Source organism: Artemia franciscana, chromosome 9, assembly GCF_032884065.1.
Source record: "Artemia franciscana chromosome 9, ASM3288406v1, whole genome shotgun sequence".
NCBI lineage: Eukaryota > Metazoa > Arthropoda > Branchiopoda > Anostraca > Artemiidae > Artemia > Artemia franciscana.
Genome location: NC_088871.1, coordinates 13522511 through 13538409, shown reverse-complemented (window position 1 = coordinate 13538409; position 15899 = coordinate 13522511). Strand labels below are relative to the sequence as shown.

At 34.0% G+C, this 15899-nt stretch overlaps 2 protein-coding genes across 2 annotated transcripts in view; one reads left to right on the top strand and one right to left on the bottom strand.

Moving 5' to 3' along the window:
- The window catches only part of LOC136031030 (SOSS complex subunit B1-like), a 33596-nt gene extending 29667 nt beyond the window's left edge, over positions 1-3929 (bottom strand). The window contains exon 1 of the mRNA XM_065710217.1: positions 3771-3929. Coding sequence (XP_065566289.1) covers positions 3771-3870 — 100 coding nt within the window. The 5' untranslated portion in view covers positions 3871-3929. The remainder of the gene's footprint in view (positions 1-3770) is intronic.
- Positions 3930-3946: 17 nt separating this feature from the next.
- The window catches only part of LOC136031029 (transcription initiation factor TFIID subunit 3-like), a 61959-nt gene continuing 50006 nt past the window's right edge, over positions 3947-15899 (top strand). The window contains exons 1-4 of the mRNA XM_065710216.1: positions 3947-4063; positions 9439-9619; positions 12632-12874; positions 15523-15649. Of these exons, the coding sequence (XP_065566288.1) occupies positions 9451-9619; positions 12632-12874; positions 15523-15649 (539 nt within the window). The 5' untranslated portion in view covers positions 3947-4063; positions 9439-9450. The remainder of the gene's footprint in view (positions 4064-9438; positions 9620-12631; positions 12875-15522; positions 15650-15899) is intronic.

The following is a 15899-nucleotide window of genomic DNA, read 5'->3' as shown; positions in this document are numbered from 1 at the left end:
GTGACTCGGTAAGCTCAGCCAGAGTTACAGCCTCTAAATGGGGACCTGGGGAAATCTAAGGCAGGTAAGCAGAAAGTGTGTGCAAAAGCACAGGATGGCTGGCCCCAGCCCCCCATCACACTTCCTGGCTGAAGGGCCACAAAATGGAGATCAGCACTGCTGATTTGGACCTTGAGGGTCTTGTACTGTCATACTTATTATAACTACTACAGTAATGTCTTGTAAGCCTAGGTTCAGCATTGAAAACTACCCATGTTTTAAAACACTGCTTTACAATACTAAGATTTTCTAGCTTTAAAACAATCTAGATAGGCCAAACCTTCAGAAATTTTTTTTTTGTCAATCCAGTGTCCTTAATATAATTTTATGAAGGATTTTAGCAGGAACAGAAAAAAAAACTGTCTAAATGTAATTTGATGTTGAGTGGATATTAATTAACTTGCTGTTTAAGCTTTTGATTAGAATTGATTTTTACATATTTTTTTTGGCATAATTTCCTATATATTTGCACATTAGGGGGAGCAAGGGCAAAGTAAATCTCTTTTAGGAATGATAGAAGTAAGTATTTGCAATTTTTAAAAGGTTTATGTCAGAACTTTATAGCATTTCCTTCTATTGAGTAATGTTGCAAACTAGGACCCACATTGGTATTAGTTTAGAGTTAGGCCTACTAAAAAAAACTACATCTGAAAGCCCTGAAAGTGACTTGAAACAATGGCAATGAAAGGGGTAAAATTAACCTTGACTTGATGCCCACTTTTCCCACAACTATTCCATTTTTAATTAAAATGAATTAAAAATGGAATAGTTATGGGAAAATTCAAGCCATGGCCAATTTTAGAAAAAGCCAAGACAGATAGTCCAATTAAGCGGGCATCTAGTCAAGGTTCATTTTACCCCTTTCATTGCTGTTGGTATAATCTCCCTTTTATGCTACACCTCTCAAGCATGTCACTCCACAGTGCCAACCTAGAGTCAACCTTGTTGGAGGCTCTCCCCAGGGAACACATGCTAAAAATTCTTAAGTACTTACTTGTATCATTCTTAAAAGCTCTTCATTTAACTTCCTCCCCCCACCACTCCCATGCACAAAGTGGGTTAACAAAGTTACTTGGCAGTTTTCAAATTTGCTTGGCATATTTTATCTGAAAATACCATTTTACAGATAAAATACTTTTTGCTCAAAGAAAAGTAGTCAAACACAAGTTGTGCTGCTAAAGTGTTGACAGTTTTGAAACTTTTTCCATACCTGATCCCCCTAATAAAACAACTTCTGAATTCTGAAAACAACTTAAAAAATCCTAAAATACTTAACTGTATCACTTCTAAAAGCTATTCATTTTACAATCCCCCCTGCCTATCATACTTCAACAAACAACTTCTGAATTCTGTACATTGATCCAGCCAACATTACTTCTTTACCATTAATATATTTGAAGAAAAGCATGACATGTGACAAAATGCATGGAATATATGTAATTTGGGCACTATATTTGTACATTAGCAGGGAAGGGGGGGGGCAAGTAAAATGAGCTGCTTTTAGGTATGATACAAGTGATATAGTAACTTCAATAATTATATAGTGTTTACTTTTGAGTAGCCCTTACTATCCCATAATTTATTTATTAATACCAAGTATGGTAAGCTTTCAAGCTTGTTGCAATAAACATAATATATAGAAATTATGACAATACTGACCACATAATACACACATACAAATCAATGAAAATAACAACTACAACAAACACTGACAAATAATACTATAAAATATTTAAAAATGATTTACTTGGCTTCCACACCCTGCTGTAAAATGAATGTTGGCCAATTTTCTTTTTTGAAAGTGAGGGGTACAATTTATGTGGGTGATAATGGGTCCTGTTAGCATCATTAAATGTGAAGAACTGTCATGTACTTAAATTATCAATGCCTTTGATTATATGGAATTGTTAATAATGTCTGCCCTATCCCTTCAGAATTGAAGACTTGGCAATCCTAGCCTGTGCAGTCTATTTTCATATGGCAAATGTTTCAAATAAGGTACAAGCTTAGTTGCTCTTTGCTGTATTTTTTCAACCCTTGCTCTGTCTTTTTTATTCAATGGATACCATACCGACGAATTGTATTCGAGTATAGGTTGAACTGTTTATTTATAAATGGTAATGAATGAACAGAGATTAAACTTACAGAAATTCCATCTAGGACATAATAACTGATAGTTTGCCTTACAAGTTACTTCAGAGACATGCCTGTCAAACCCAAGACTAGAATTAAAATGAACACCAAGGTCACAGACATTTTCAACAGGTAAGATTGAATGTCCAGCAAGATGGTATTGGTAACTTTGTTCTACTTTGCCAAAGTAATGGACAAACCTACACTTATTTTTGTTGACAAACATGGAGTTAACATTACACCAATTGTGCACTGCATCCAAGTCTTTTTGAAGCAACAAAGCTTCATCTGAATTTGTCAAGGAGCAGTAGAGATTTACATCATCTGCAAATATTTTAACTGTGGAATGGTGGACAACAATAGGCAAGTCATTGATGAAAAGGCAGAAAAGTACTGGACCAAGGCCTTGTGGTATGCCACTTAAAACTATCTCAGCAGAGGACAAAGCATCACCTACAATCATTTTCTGCATCCTGCCTGTTAGATAATCACCATTCCAATTCAACATTCTGGCACCAAGGTGGTATACCTCATACTTTTGAAGTAAAAGCAGAATGGAAATTTTATCATATGCCTTAGAAAAATCTATATAAATGCAATCAAACATGAGACTTTCATCTGTAATCCTATGGAAGTCAGTAATTACTTCCAAAAGCTGTGTATTACATGAACATTTTTTACAGGAACCGTGTTGAGATGGATGACAAAGAAGATTTGATTAGAAATAATTTTGTATTCTCTTGACAATTAGTTTTTCCATGACTCTGGAAAAAAATTGAAGTGTTTGATATTGTTCTATAGTTTTTAAATTGTGTTTTTGTGCCACTTTTATACAGGGGTTTAATTAATAATTTAATAGGCTAATACACCCAAATTATATAAGTTCAATGAATTCTGATAGGCTAGCACAATTCTTTTCCTTTTGCTGCTTGTTTACTTTAAAGTGTTTAAATTAATAATAGAAACAGAATTGTGCTGCTGAAAGTTCATTGAGTATACATAATTGGGGCTATATATTTGTTCATTAGGGGAAGGAGGGTTAGTGATCCACCTTAGGAGTGACATCAGCTCAGTAGTTTAAGTAATTAGGAATATTTTAAACTAGGCCTAGTTTGAAGAATTTTAAGCTGTTTTCTTAGGGGGAGTGGGAGTAGTTCCAACTTGGATTATTACCTTAAATCACAGCTTGGAGTGAAATAAGGACTGTGATCCTGTTGAAACCCTATATGATGATTCTGCATATTATGAAGTAATAATTGTTTTCTTAACACATTTCCTTATGTGTGGCTGGTCTCCTAGGCTTATACCAGAGTAATATATGGACAATTTGGTTTGAAAAAAAAACACATGCAAATTAGGCTAAAAAAACTTTCTTTTGGCTTATGGCTATTACCAGCACACATAAAGGAGGAGGGAGGAGGTTATACTTGTAAGGGCAGAAACCATGTAAGTGTTGAAATGTCTACTGAGTGTTGTAATCATCTTTCAGTAAGAAAATTAGGCTTATTTGAAAAAAGGGAAAACTTACCCCTAAGATCAATTTTGTCCAATACCTTTACCTTCAGACAAATACAAAAGAAAAACTCAGAATTACTAACCCATTTCTAGAACTATGACAAGTAGATTTATGTTTTTCATTCCATTTTTTAAGTCTCTAACGTAAGTTATTTGAAACTCTCCAGGTTTCTTTTTTTCCATTTCAGATTATCGTGTATCAATTTTAAATTTGTCGCATTTTAGCATTTATCTTAGTTGGCTCTTATAATTGGTCTTCACTTTCATCAAAAAATAAATAAACTAGAGGCTACTGCTATTGATAAGGCTTGTTAGACCTATAATTGATCTTTCTGTTGAAAAAAGCAAAGAACTGTCTACGTTTCTTTTTTATGAGGTAAAATTTTGTCAGTGGTTACATATTTTCTCTCCTGAGATTCATTTTAAGAAGGTATTATATCCTACAGGCCAAGATTAGACCTGCTAAACTCTGATGTGTAGGATTAGCCTTGGCTGCTAATGTAGGTTATACTGCTGTCAGACTATGGAGTAAATACAGTTCTATTCTTCATTGGATGGAGTTTGAACATTCAAATGAATTTTAGCAACAAAAGCTAAATGAGCTAGCTAAAAAGTCTAACTTAGTAACCTACCCTAGTGTTACAGCTCTTTTGAAGTAGGCAAAATAACTTAACGTGATAAAAAGCAATCTTTATTTTATTTTAATGTATTCTTTGCTTTGTTCTCTTTCCATATATCATGGTTATTTGTGACAATTCAAAAGTCAAACCCTCCCCCCAGGATGGTCCCATACTTAGACTTAGGATATAGGCTAGCCTATAAAAAGATAAAAGAATGAAGATCTTTATTTGGTGAATTTGTATGTTGCACATAAACATAATTTGTTTAGGAAGAAAATTAATACACTTTTATATATATTTTTTATGCTCTTCTTAGGGTAAAATCAATAAATGATTCTGATTTTTTTTCAAGGTGTAGGCTATAAGCTTCCTGTTTAGGCTATGACTGTTAACAATAGAAATTGAAATGGTGTACTTTTGTTTTGCTATGATATCTTTTTTATTAAATTTTCAGAGGAACTCACTAATAAGATAGGCCTAGCTAAAAAATAGATATCTTTATAAATCTTTAGATCTTTATAAAAATAGTCAGAACTAAAACAATTTTGAACCATTTTGTGTCACCAGTACTGGCGCAAATGCAGCATTCTGTTTCTTTGTACATGGCCATGATCAGATACACTATTTTTCTGGCAATCCATAGTGTGATGAAATCTTCCACAAGGTCCACTAAATAATAGTGAATCCACTAAAACAATTTTGAACCATTTTGTCTCACCAGTACTGGTGCAAATGCAGCATTCTGTTTCTTTGTACATGGCCATGATCAGATACACTATTTTTTCTGGCAATCCATAGTGGGATGAAATCTTCCACAAGGTTTCTCAATCAACTGAATCAAATGCTTTTCAAAGTCTGGATAAAATCAACAATTTTCTCCTCTATTCATTACTCTCTTCCATCAGCATTCACATAATGAAGATAAAGTCAGTGCATGCCATCCTTGGTCTAAAGCCACTTTATTCCTTGTGGAGGTTTTGGTTGATCTGTTTGATGATTCTATTTAGTAGCATCAGACTGAACAGCTTATTAGCTACAAATGAAAGGGTGATTCCTCTCCAGTTTCCACAGGACTTGACATCTCCTTTCTTAAATAGTTTTAATATAATGCCATATATCCAACCTTTGGGAACTCTTTCTGTTTCCCAGACAGTTCTGAAAAGGGTGAGCTAAACTGTCATATATATTACCTTAAATTGCAGCTTGGAGCAATCTAAGGATTTTTCCTTGTAGAAACTCCAGTGTTGATAATACATGACACATAGTTGAATATGTATACATGACTAGTGGTTTGATGTTGCTGATTCAAGTGCTTCCCAGTTATACTTCCATTCTTTTGTTGACCATTTGTTGTCAAGATGGGTCTTAAAGTTGTTTGTGGTTTAGGCAGCTATTGTATATGGTAGTAATTTGTTCCAGAGGTTGGCAACATGGTTGGTCAAAAAATGGTTGTGTTGCTGCTTTGAGGAGAAATGCCTGGATAACCATAAGTTATGTCCCCTTGTACAAGAGCCCTGAGACACCAGAGGAAGGAGATCAGGAAATGCCTTGGAATTAATAAGTTTATGAGCCAGAATGGCATCACCCTGTCTTCTTCTATAAACCAGAGTTGGGAGTTTCAGCTTGCATAGCCTTGTAGGGTAAGGGAGTTCATGCAGTCCACTCACCATCTTAGTGGCTCTTCTCTGACATCTTTGAAAATTTTAATATCTTTTTTGAAAAAGGGGGATGCAAGGACCATACCTGTCTCCACCCCTGGCTGAACAAGTTCTTTGTACAAAAGGCTCAGAATTTTAGGACAATGGGAGGAAATTATCCTTTTTATGAGCCCTAGTAATGAGCTAGCTGATGCTGCTTGCTACCTTCTTTACATGAGTGCTAAAGTTAAGATGCTCAGTTCTATGCACATTCATGCTTACTTGTGGCCAAGCTCAATGAAACAAATCCCTCATCATTTGATTGTAAACAAGTAGCACACATCCATTTGCTACATGAGTTGCATTGCAAACATTTAGCACTCTTGTCAAGGCCTGTTAGGCATTTCATACAGTGATCTTATTTAGAGGGGCTTTCTGGGTCTCTGTTCAGTGTTAATCAGACGTACTAGCACTTCTTACCATCGATTTTGGTATAATATTATAATAACACTCAATCTGTTTGGTCACCCCACTGCAAATGCTCTTTCTTCAGAATCAGCCCTCTATCAGATTTTATATATCTATGGTTTGTACAGTAGTGGAACAATAGTCAGGCAACACTTATTACAACTTTGAAGAAAACAGTTGAAAAACTAAACATAAACAAAGTTCATTCCAGGTGACATGGCACTTTCACCTGTGCTATTAAAGCAATTATATTACTTTAATTAATTAGTAATAATTAATTTTTTAATGAGTAATAAAGTAATGTGAAATAAAGTAATTGTCTAATGAGAAACAGAATAAGACAAAAAAGGTATTGTTTTGTTAAGCATTCTTTTCTGCATCTATTGGTATATGACACATTGGGAAAGAAACTCTCTGCCTATAGGAAATGTTGGTTAAATTTAAACTGAGTCACAGCACATCAATAAAGTTTGTATCATCAACTCTGAAAGCTTAATGAAGCTTTTATCATTTCAGCAGTGATGCCATCAGCACAAGGTGATTTGTCATTTTTTAACTTCTAGGCAGCACTCAAGATCTTAGTGGGAGAGATTTGGTCTAGGTTACTGCCTAAGTTAAATAAAGGTACTTCTGGAATATGGGGTGTCTGAGGCAGTCTAGGTTGAGAAGTTAGGAGGTTACCTTTACTGTCTTTCAGTGGACCTTTGGCAGTTTTTGCATGCCCCACAATGTCATTTGTTATTTTGTAGACAGGCTGTGAGTCAACTTTCTTTGCAGCTTCCTCTGCTTGTTCAGCTTTTGGTTTGATGAATTTGAGTTTGTCAATTTGTGTCTGCTTCTTGCTTCCTTGTTCTTCTGAAGGTACAGTGCTGAGAGGCAAGCCTGGTGATCACTTTCTGTTTTATTCATCTATGTCTTTAAGGTCGTGGGTTCAGCTATTGTCTTCCATGTTTTATCAGAAATCCATCTCTCTTTAGGTCTCTTTTGAAGACAATGATCTCTTCCATATATACTGCATAGACAGACAGGAGTGCTGTCTATATTGATGCAACACTGAAACCAGTGTCATTTTAGCATGCTAGGAAGCAAACCTGGCTGTATGGATACAGCTGTTGACTGGTTTCCATTCTGTTAAAGCTTTGGAAGCTTTTGTGTTCAAGAGTAGACCAACTCCCTCACATCCTGTCCAGAAAATAGGAATTTATGTCCTTTCCTTTCAGTATTTCTGTCCTGAAACTGAGCTGACAGACCTTGCTCATAGCAAGGATGTCCAGCTTAAATACAGCAAGTTCATCAATCTACTATCCTCTCACAATGTCTTTACATTCCAGAATTTTTGGCATAGGTGACTGCTGTCATAAAATCAGTCAATGGGCAAGCAGTATTTGTCATCATTGAGAAGTCTGAGTTATCTATGATTGATGTTTCTGTAACCATTACCATATATATATATATATATATATATAAATAAGTTGTTTGTGTGTTGTGTGTTGACTGATGTCATGCATGTTTGTCAACTGGTGTCATTATAAGGATTGAGCATTATGCTGTCAAGAAGTTGTTTGTTGACTCACGTCATGCTTGTTATGACGTCATTATAAGTATATAAGAAGGCCTTTCAAAGAGAAATTTTTAATATAGATTTTAACATGACAGAAGAATGTACAATGGCAACAGCCAAGGAAGCTGCTCAAAGAGTCTATGCCAAAAGGCTTGTGGCTAATAGAGAAAGTATGAAAAGAAAGCAGGGAAGTTGTTTGTTGACTGATGTCATGTTGTCGACTGATGAAATTACAGACTGGGACACAAATGACGACCAGGACACAGGGAATATAAATGACGACCAGGACACTCAAAGAGAAATTACAGACTGGGACACAAATAACGACTGGGACACAAGGAATATACATGACAACTGGGACACAGGCAATGTTTGATTAGCAATCACCATCAACAAAGCTCAAGGGCAATCATTAGAATAATGAGGTATAGATCTGAATACAGATTGTTTTTCCCATGGACAATTATATGTTGCGTGTTCAAGAGTCGGTAAACCTGACAATCTATTTATATGCACAGACAATGGGACAGCAAAGAATGTTGTATATTCACAAGTTCTATGTAGTTAAATATATATATATATATATATATATATATATATATATATATATATATATATATATATATATATATATATATATATATATATTTACAGGTGGGAAACAGGGACACAACTACAATGGCGCGTAACTAATATGGCGTGAAAAAAGCTAAAAAAAAGAAAAAAATAAAAAGGTAAAAAACCAAAAAGAAAAAAAAATAAAAAAGCTGCAAAACTAAAAAAGAAACTATATCTATATATGTATATAAATAAGTTGTATGTATGCATGTTTGTTTGTTTGTGGGTTTGCATATGATGTCATTATAAGTATATAAGGCTTTGTATATGACATCATTATAAGATGACACTATAGACGGGGACTCAAATGACAACCAGGACACTCAACAGACCAGGACACGGGGACGCAGGGAATATAAATGACGACTGGGACACTCAAAGAGAAATTACAGACTGGGACACCAGGACACAAATGATGACCAGGACACAGGGAATATAAATGGCGACAGGGACACAGGGAATGTTTGATTAGCAATGACCATCAACAAAGCTCAAGGGCAATCATTAGAATAATGAGGTATAGATCTGAATATGGATTGTTTTTCCCATGGACAATTATCTGTTGCATGTTCAAGAGTTGGTAAACCTGACAATCCATTTATATGCACAGACAATGGGACAGCAAAGAATGTTGTATTTTTGCAAGTTTTATGTAGTTAAAAACATATATATATATCTATCTGTATTTACAGGTGGGACACAGGGACACAACTGCAATGGCGCGTAGCTAAAATATATATATATATATATATATATGTATATATATATATATATATATATATATATATATATATATATATATATATATATACAGCAAAAAGTATTATCAACATTAAATTCTTTTCAGGTTTCTAGAAAAATGACAAGCAATGACTTTGCATCAAAAATCTTGAAAACCAGTGTTTCACAAATCTGTACTGTGGTTGGATGGACTAATGCTCATGTCTCTGCTTTAGATCTTTTAACAGAGATAACAAGGAGATTTATATGTGAAACGGGACAACATGTCCATAGATACTCTGAATTGTGTAAGTAATAATTTGTTTTCATTACAATGTATTCCCTAAGATTATTGACTTAAAATAATGATTGTATTTTACTTAAGGCCCTTGAAAAGGGTGCCAATTTGGGACAGTGAATACAGGGAGGTCATTTGCCTCCCTTTACAATTCAAAAACAGCTTTTTGGGGTATTTTGTTGACAACGAAATTGAAAGAGAAAAATATCCTCTAGATTATGACATTATGTTTTTTGTATCAACATTTAAAAAATTCCAATCCTTCCCACTTTCTGCTACATTTTTGTGAATTGGCAGCCCTGTTTTTCTAAAATTCAATTAGTTGAATTATTTCCTACCAAGATAAAGTGCATATACTGAAAATTCCGAAAAATAACTATTTAAAAATAAACACTGTTGCCTTCAAGTTCAACTTTTAATTTTCCCACATATGAAGTTTGCAATCCTGAGTTTTAATGGCTGAAAACCTATATTTTATCAGTGTACTTTCTAATTGTATCTTTAAAATACGGTCAAAAACTTTGACAAATTATGGTTATACTGCTATGTAAATGGAATTTAGGGAATTTAAATTAATTTTAAACCAGGGTTGTAAGGAACAGATCAAGGAAGGTTTTTGGCATTGAGTGCTAGCTCTTTTCAAATTGAAGGGAAAAGAAATGTCTTTGAAGGGTTTTTTCTTAGTAAAGGTCCTTTTTTGTCCAGGCAGTGGGTATATTAATGAATATCAGGTTTACCTCTTCATTTTTTGCAAAGGAATTCAGCTTTGAGCTCTTTATTGTTTACAATAAAGATACTAGTTTTGCTGATAGTGTATTAAGTGGTAGGGATATTATCAGAAAAATGAATTTAATTTTTCAAAAATTCAGACTGTAATTTAGTTGTTTGTTTTTAAGAAGCAAATAGATTTTAAAGCAATTTCTCTGGCAATAACCAGTATCACCATGTTTTGTGACTAAAGAAAACTTTTCAATTATTTTTTCTTTCACAAATTATGAAAATTCAATTTTGAGATAAGGTATGGTTCAGTAATACTGCTGAAGTTCATCTTAAATATAATAAAAATCAAAAATGCAAAAAAAAATTGTGTCTTAGAGAAAATCTATCACTTTTTCAATAGAGTCAAGAAATAAAGAGTCATAATTAATAAATAAGATGGCCTATATCAATAAAACTAGTTGAAAGGGAAAAAGAAAAAATAATATAAAGCTCCAAATAAAACAAACAAACTGAGCATAAAATAAAAAAGGATTGGAAGGTGGATTGGACATGTAAAATTGTACAATGGAATAACAACAAAGGAGATAGGAGAGAGGGGGCAAGAACAAGGATTTGATAGGTCGTTTTAATGGTTGTAACAGTAGATGTATCCTAGTAGAGAGCGCTAACCTATCACAGTGAAAAAAGTTTTAAAAGAAAAGGCTTTGTGTAGAAATTTTCGCTATTTGGGTCAAATAAAGAGTAATTACAAAAACAAAATTTTTAGAATTGCAAAAAAGGCCTGGAACCTCTTGTAAATGTGTGAAGCTCTTGTAAACCTCTTGGAAACCTACATGGCAAATTAAAATTGAAGAAGCGCCTTTAGAATTGTCTTAGGAAATACCCCTGTTAAAAACTAGGCACAATTACATTTTAACATTAGTAGCAGTAATGTCTACTTTTTTAAGGCATCATTGTGTAAAATGGATGTTTGCTTAGAGATGAACAAGGGCTTATTTGAAAGCTAATCTTCATGTCTATTTCTCTTTTGAAGTAATCAAAGGTTTTTAGGTACTTGAACTCAATAAGGGCTAAAGTGTTGTTGAGTACAGTAGAGATTCTGAGATAGCCAGCCAATTCAAGATTAATGGGAAACTTCACATTTAACTTGTTAGTTCCTAGAAATTTTAAACTACTGGCATGCTGTGGCGTATTCATCTTTAAAGTTTTGTCCCTTCCTCCCTGTTGAAATACCTGACATCTTCTAAAAATTTTCTTACCTTTACCTGCGCCAGAAATCCCATAAAATTTGCTTATCTTGTGTTTCAGCCCCCTCCCTTTTCTACAAATCCTGGATCCATCACTGGGAACCATCAATCTTTTTTTTGCATGCTGACCAATGGTCTGCATACCACATGTACCGATCTCCTCATTTGCTACCTTCAACCAGGAGTGCAAGCCATGGTTTGGACAAATCTTCTGATGCTTCCTATGTTTTCCCCCAGATTTCTCCTGGTAATCCATTTGGAATTGGGTCAACCATCAACCCCTGCTCCAACCAAATAACCAGTAACATCAGGACTTGAACTAGTGAAACCAAAAATTACACTCGGATTCAAAGAGAATAGCATTAAAAGGTGCAATATATCTAGAATGTTATTCCTATGTGTTGCTGTTGCTCTATGTTGAAACTTCAGTTACATTAGTTCAAACTCTTTCACTAGATCAGTGTTATTGTTGCTCTGAATAATTTTTCTTGATTCTAGCTTTAACATGATCCCTTACATGAACTTCTCTACCATAGTTTGCTTTCAACTGAAATTATTGACTATTCGAAAACGTATAATAAATGCAGTAAAAAATATGTGTAGAAATTTATCTTGCTTAATGTTTAGATGAAATCTAGATATAAGTGATCAGACAAGCATATTAAAAAAAATCGACAGAATTTACTTTCTCTTCTTCTGTTTCTTCCTTGCAGCACATTTCCTCGAAAATTTCAATTTTTTTAATTCCTCTACCATAGTTTGTTTATTGTTGAAATAATTAGTGTTTTAACTCTTCCTCCCTCCCTCCCCCCCAAACAGAACTTCTGGATATGGTACTAAATCGACTGGATATGGTACAAAAATTGACAGAATTTACTTTCTCTTCTTCTGTTTCTTCCTTACAGCACATTTCCTCGAAAATTTCATTTTTTTAATTCCTCTACCATAGTTTGTTTATTGTTGAAATAATTAGTTTTTTAACTCTTCCTCCCTCCCTCCCCCCAAACAGAACTTCTGGATATGGTACTAGTGATAATATTATAATTATTTTTAAGTTGGAAGAACACAACCTACTTTGGACGACTTGTTACTTGCCTTTGATGATATGGAGGTCTCAATACCTGATTTAGAAGAGTATGTGCAAAGTGTCTACCCTATACCTCCATCGCATGCAGTTGCTGCTTTCCCTGTGCCAACCCAGTCTCAGCTGAATTTTATGAAACCTGGAAGTCGGGAGGTACTAACAAGGCCTGTTCATATCCAAGAGTACTTACCTCCTATGAACCCATCTCTGGAAGGTGAGTCTTGTTTTGTAATAACAGATTGTTGATTTTTAAATGTTAAAATCTTTAACTCATATTAGAATTTGCAAATCAATACTGGAATTACTTTTTCGTGGTTCTGTATTTAAGATGAATTCGATATTTTTAATTTCATATACCATATTTACAAAAAAAAGTTAGAATTTGTGAAAAAGATTTCTTATCATTTTCAATTTTGATTTAAGTATTCACTTTAAATATTGGCAAAATTAAAAATCAAAAGCTTCCTGGAAGGCGGCTAGCTTTTTTTTTATTGTTAATTAAGTTTTTAAATAATTTTGTAAATAGAAGTTGCAGGGCTGGTAACTTTTTTTTAATTGTTAACTTTTAAATTTAGTTTACTTGTATTTTGATGCCAACCTTGTAGTTACCTTATTTTAGATTTTCGTGCAAAAAAAAAAACATTACAAGAAACTAAATTTATCTACTAATCATTAATTCTCAATAATGTGTTTCAAGAATATAAATTCAAAAGCTTTGTGGCTTGTTGCCAATATTACATTGGAATAAGAGTTATATCATTGTTGTTATCAATGCAACATTAATTAAAAAAAGCTGAATTGATTTTAAAATATTGCTTGTCCTATTTTGTAATCAGATTTCCAGCAGTTATTTAGAAGTTAAGCTTTAGATAAAAATACACACCCAGAGTCAGTTTAAAGTTTCACTCGCCTTTCCCCTCTCACCCCAAAAACAATTACTTAAAGAAAATAAACAGTGATAAATCTGAGGAAGAAATGCAAACCTTGCCCTGCCCCGAGATTAGAATATAATAAATCCTGGACCACGGGATAATGTATCCAGGGGTATACATAGTTTAACCCCCCCCCCCAATTTCATCTGACTCATTAAACGTAACAAAATGCATGTAGGCTAAACAAATTTTGGATGTGTTTTTTATGTAACCCCCCCCCCCCCAAAAAAAAAAGTTTTCAATACGACCTTGCCTGGAGCAACCAGTCCTTGAATAGTGAAGACATAAATTAGAATTAATTTTAGATTGATCACTAGACTTTGAAAATAAGGTTGATATTATTGCTTGTGCAAATGGACTAAGATTTTGCAATGGAAATACAAAGTTACTATATTATTAGATTATTATTTTGATTAGTGAAATAGTGAGCATATCCACTTTTGATGTCTACACATTCATATATTATTTCTTGAGATGCTCAACTACAACTCAACCCCATGCAGCTTAACCCCTACAATTTAACTAAGCCCCTCGTGATACAACTTAAATTCCATTTAAATCAGCCTTAAATAACTCAACAACCTTTTGTTGCAAGTGATAAATGCTTGTCAATGAGATTGCATTTATTGATTGGTTAATTATTGTGGGAATGTTTTTTATGCTACTTTATTGGACTTAGGGAAGTAAGTTTGAAATTCATTGGATGCAGGAAGTGTTGGCGTATTTCTGGGCCCCTGGCAAAATTAGTTCTTATTATCAAAGTAGTTTTAGATGGATATTTTATTATCCAGTGTCTCCCAAGCAACCCTTAGAATTCCTGAAAATTTAGTTAATCCTTATGACTTAATAGGCCTAACTGAGTACTTATTAAATGCTGATAATAGTTGAAGCTTCTTTTGTTCCTATTAAAACAAAATTAATTAATTATTAACTGAAATTAGTTATTAACTGAAAAAAATTCCTTCAATATATTGTCTACTAATGCCAGCTTCAATACTACAATAAAATGGATCAAGCACTTGGAACGCATCTTTCAAATGTGTTGGTCCTCTACAGGGGGCTCTCAAAACCACTTTAGGTCGTAGTAGAATCTTGCACCTCCTTTCAAATAGGCTGTAAGATTTTAGCTGAAATACCTCTTTAAGAATTTGGGATGTGGGTAGATTCGTTTTTATATCATTTTTTTGCTGTAGCAAATGCCCTTTTTGAATTGTATGTCAGTAGCGGGATATGTGCGTAAAACAGTAGTTCTTCAGCTGATATACATGCTTAGATATGTAAAGATTACACCAAACTGCCGCAAGCTGTATAGTTAGGAGTTATGCTGCTAGCTCAGGTAAAAATCTCTCTAGTATAGTGTACACGCGAAGAAAAAAAATTATAGTCACTTTAAGGAATTGTTTCAACATTAGTTCATGTTTCAAACTTGAATTTGAAAAAGACTGGCAAATATCTGGTGTGGCTCACATCTGTGCACTTATGACTGTGGTCTTAAAACCGTTTGCCAAGCTGGTCTCAAAGAGAGAATCACAAAGACAATGTGGATCAGGAGGATCGACGGTGATCGAACATTGCCCTATTGACCCTCCCTTTGAATGCAGTTCAATAAATGGTTAACACTATTATTTCAGAAGTTTGGAAAGGTCAGATATGACTGCGCCAGCAACAATACTTCTATGCTATGGGCGCTCATAAGGGGAGACAGGGGGTCTTAGCTCCCTGGCTGAATGACGCTACCTTATATAATTATATTTTTGTTTTGAGATTTTTATTATACAGAATAGGAAATGCTGATTCGACCAGCTAAGCCACCCCCCCCCCCCCTAAAATTCAGCTTGTCGGCGCCCATGGTCCATGCAACAATAAGGTTATATCGACCTTTGACATTGCTTCAGTCATAAACTTACTGTAAAATTATTTTAATTTTTAGAAGATCAATCAGCTCCAGAGAATTTTGACACAGAAACGTCAGTCAGTGTTGACATCTCTTCGACAAATTCTCCGACCATGAAACGACCTGGAGAAGCAAATGAATCGGCTTTATCCAAACGTCTAAGGTTATCTTCTTTTGTTTACTTAAATTTTTTTTGAATAGGTGGAATGCATATTAATTAAGTTCTAAAATGAATATAATACAAACACATATGTTGGTCAAAATGAGTTATTATGAGGCCAAAAAGTTGAGTAGAGCATAGTGTCGAGGAAAAAGAATTGTTTAGAACATGTTTTTAGATAAAATTGTTCAGAACAATAAGACATTATTTCTATTTGGTCTAAGTAGCGGTAATTTTTTTCTTTATTATATAG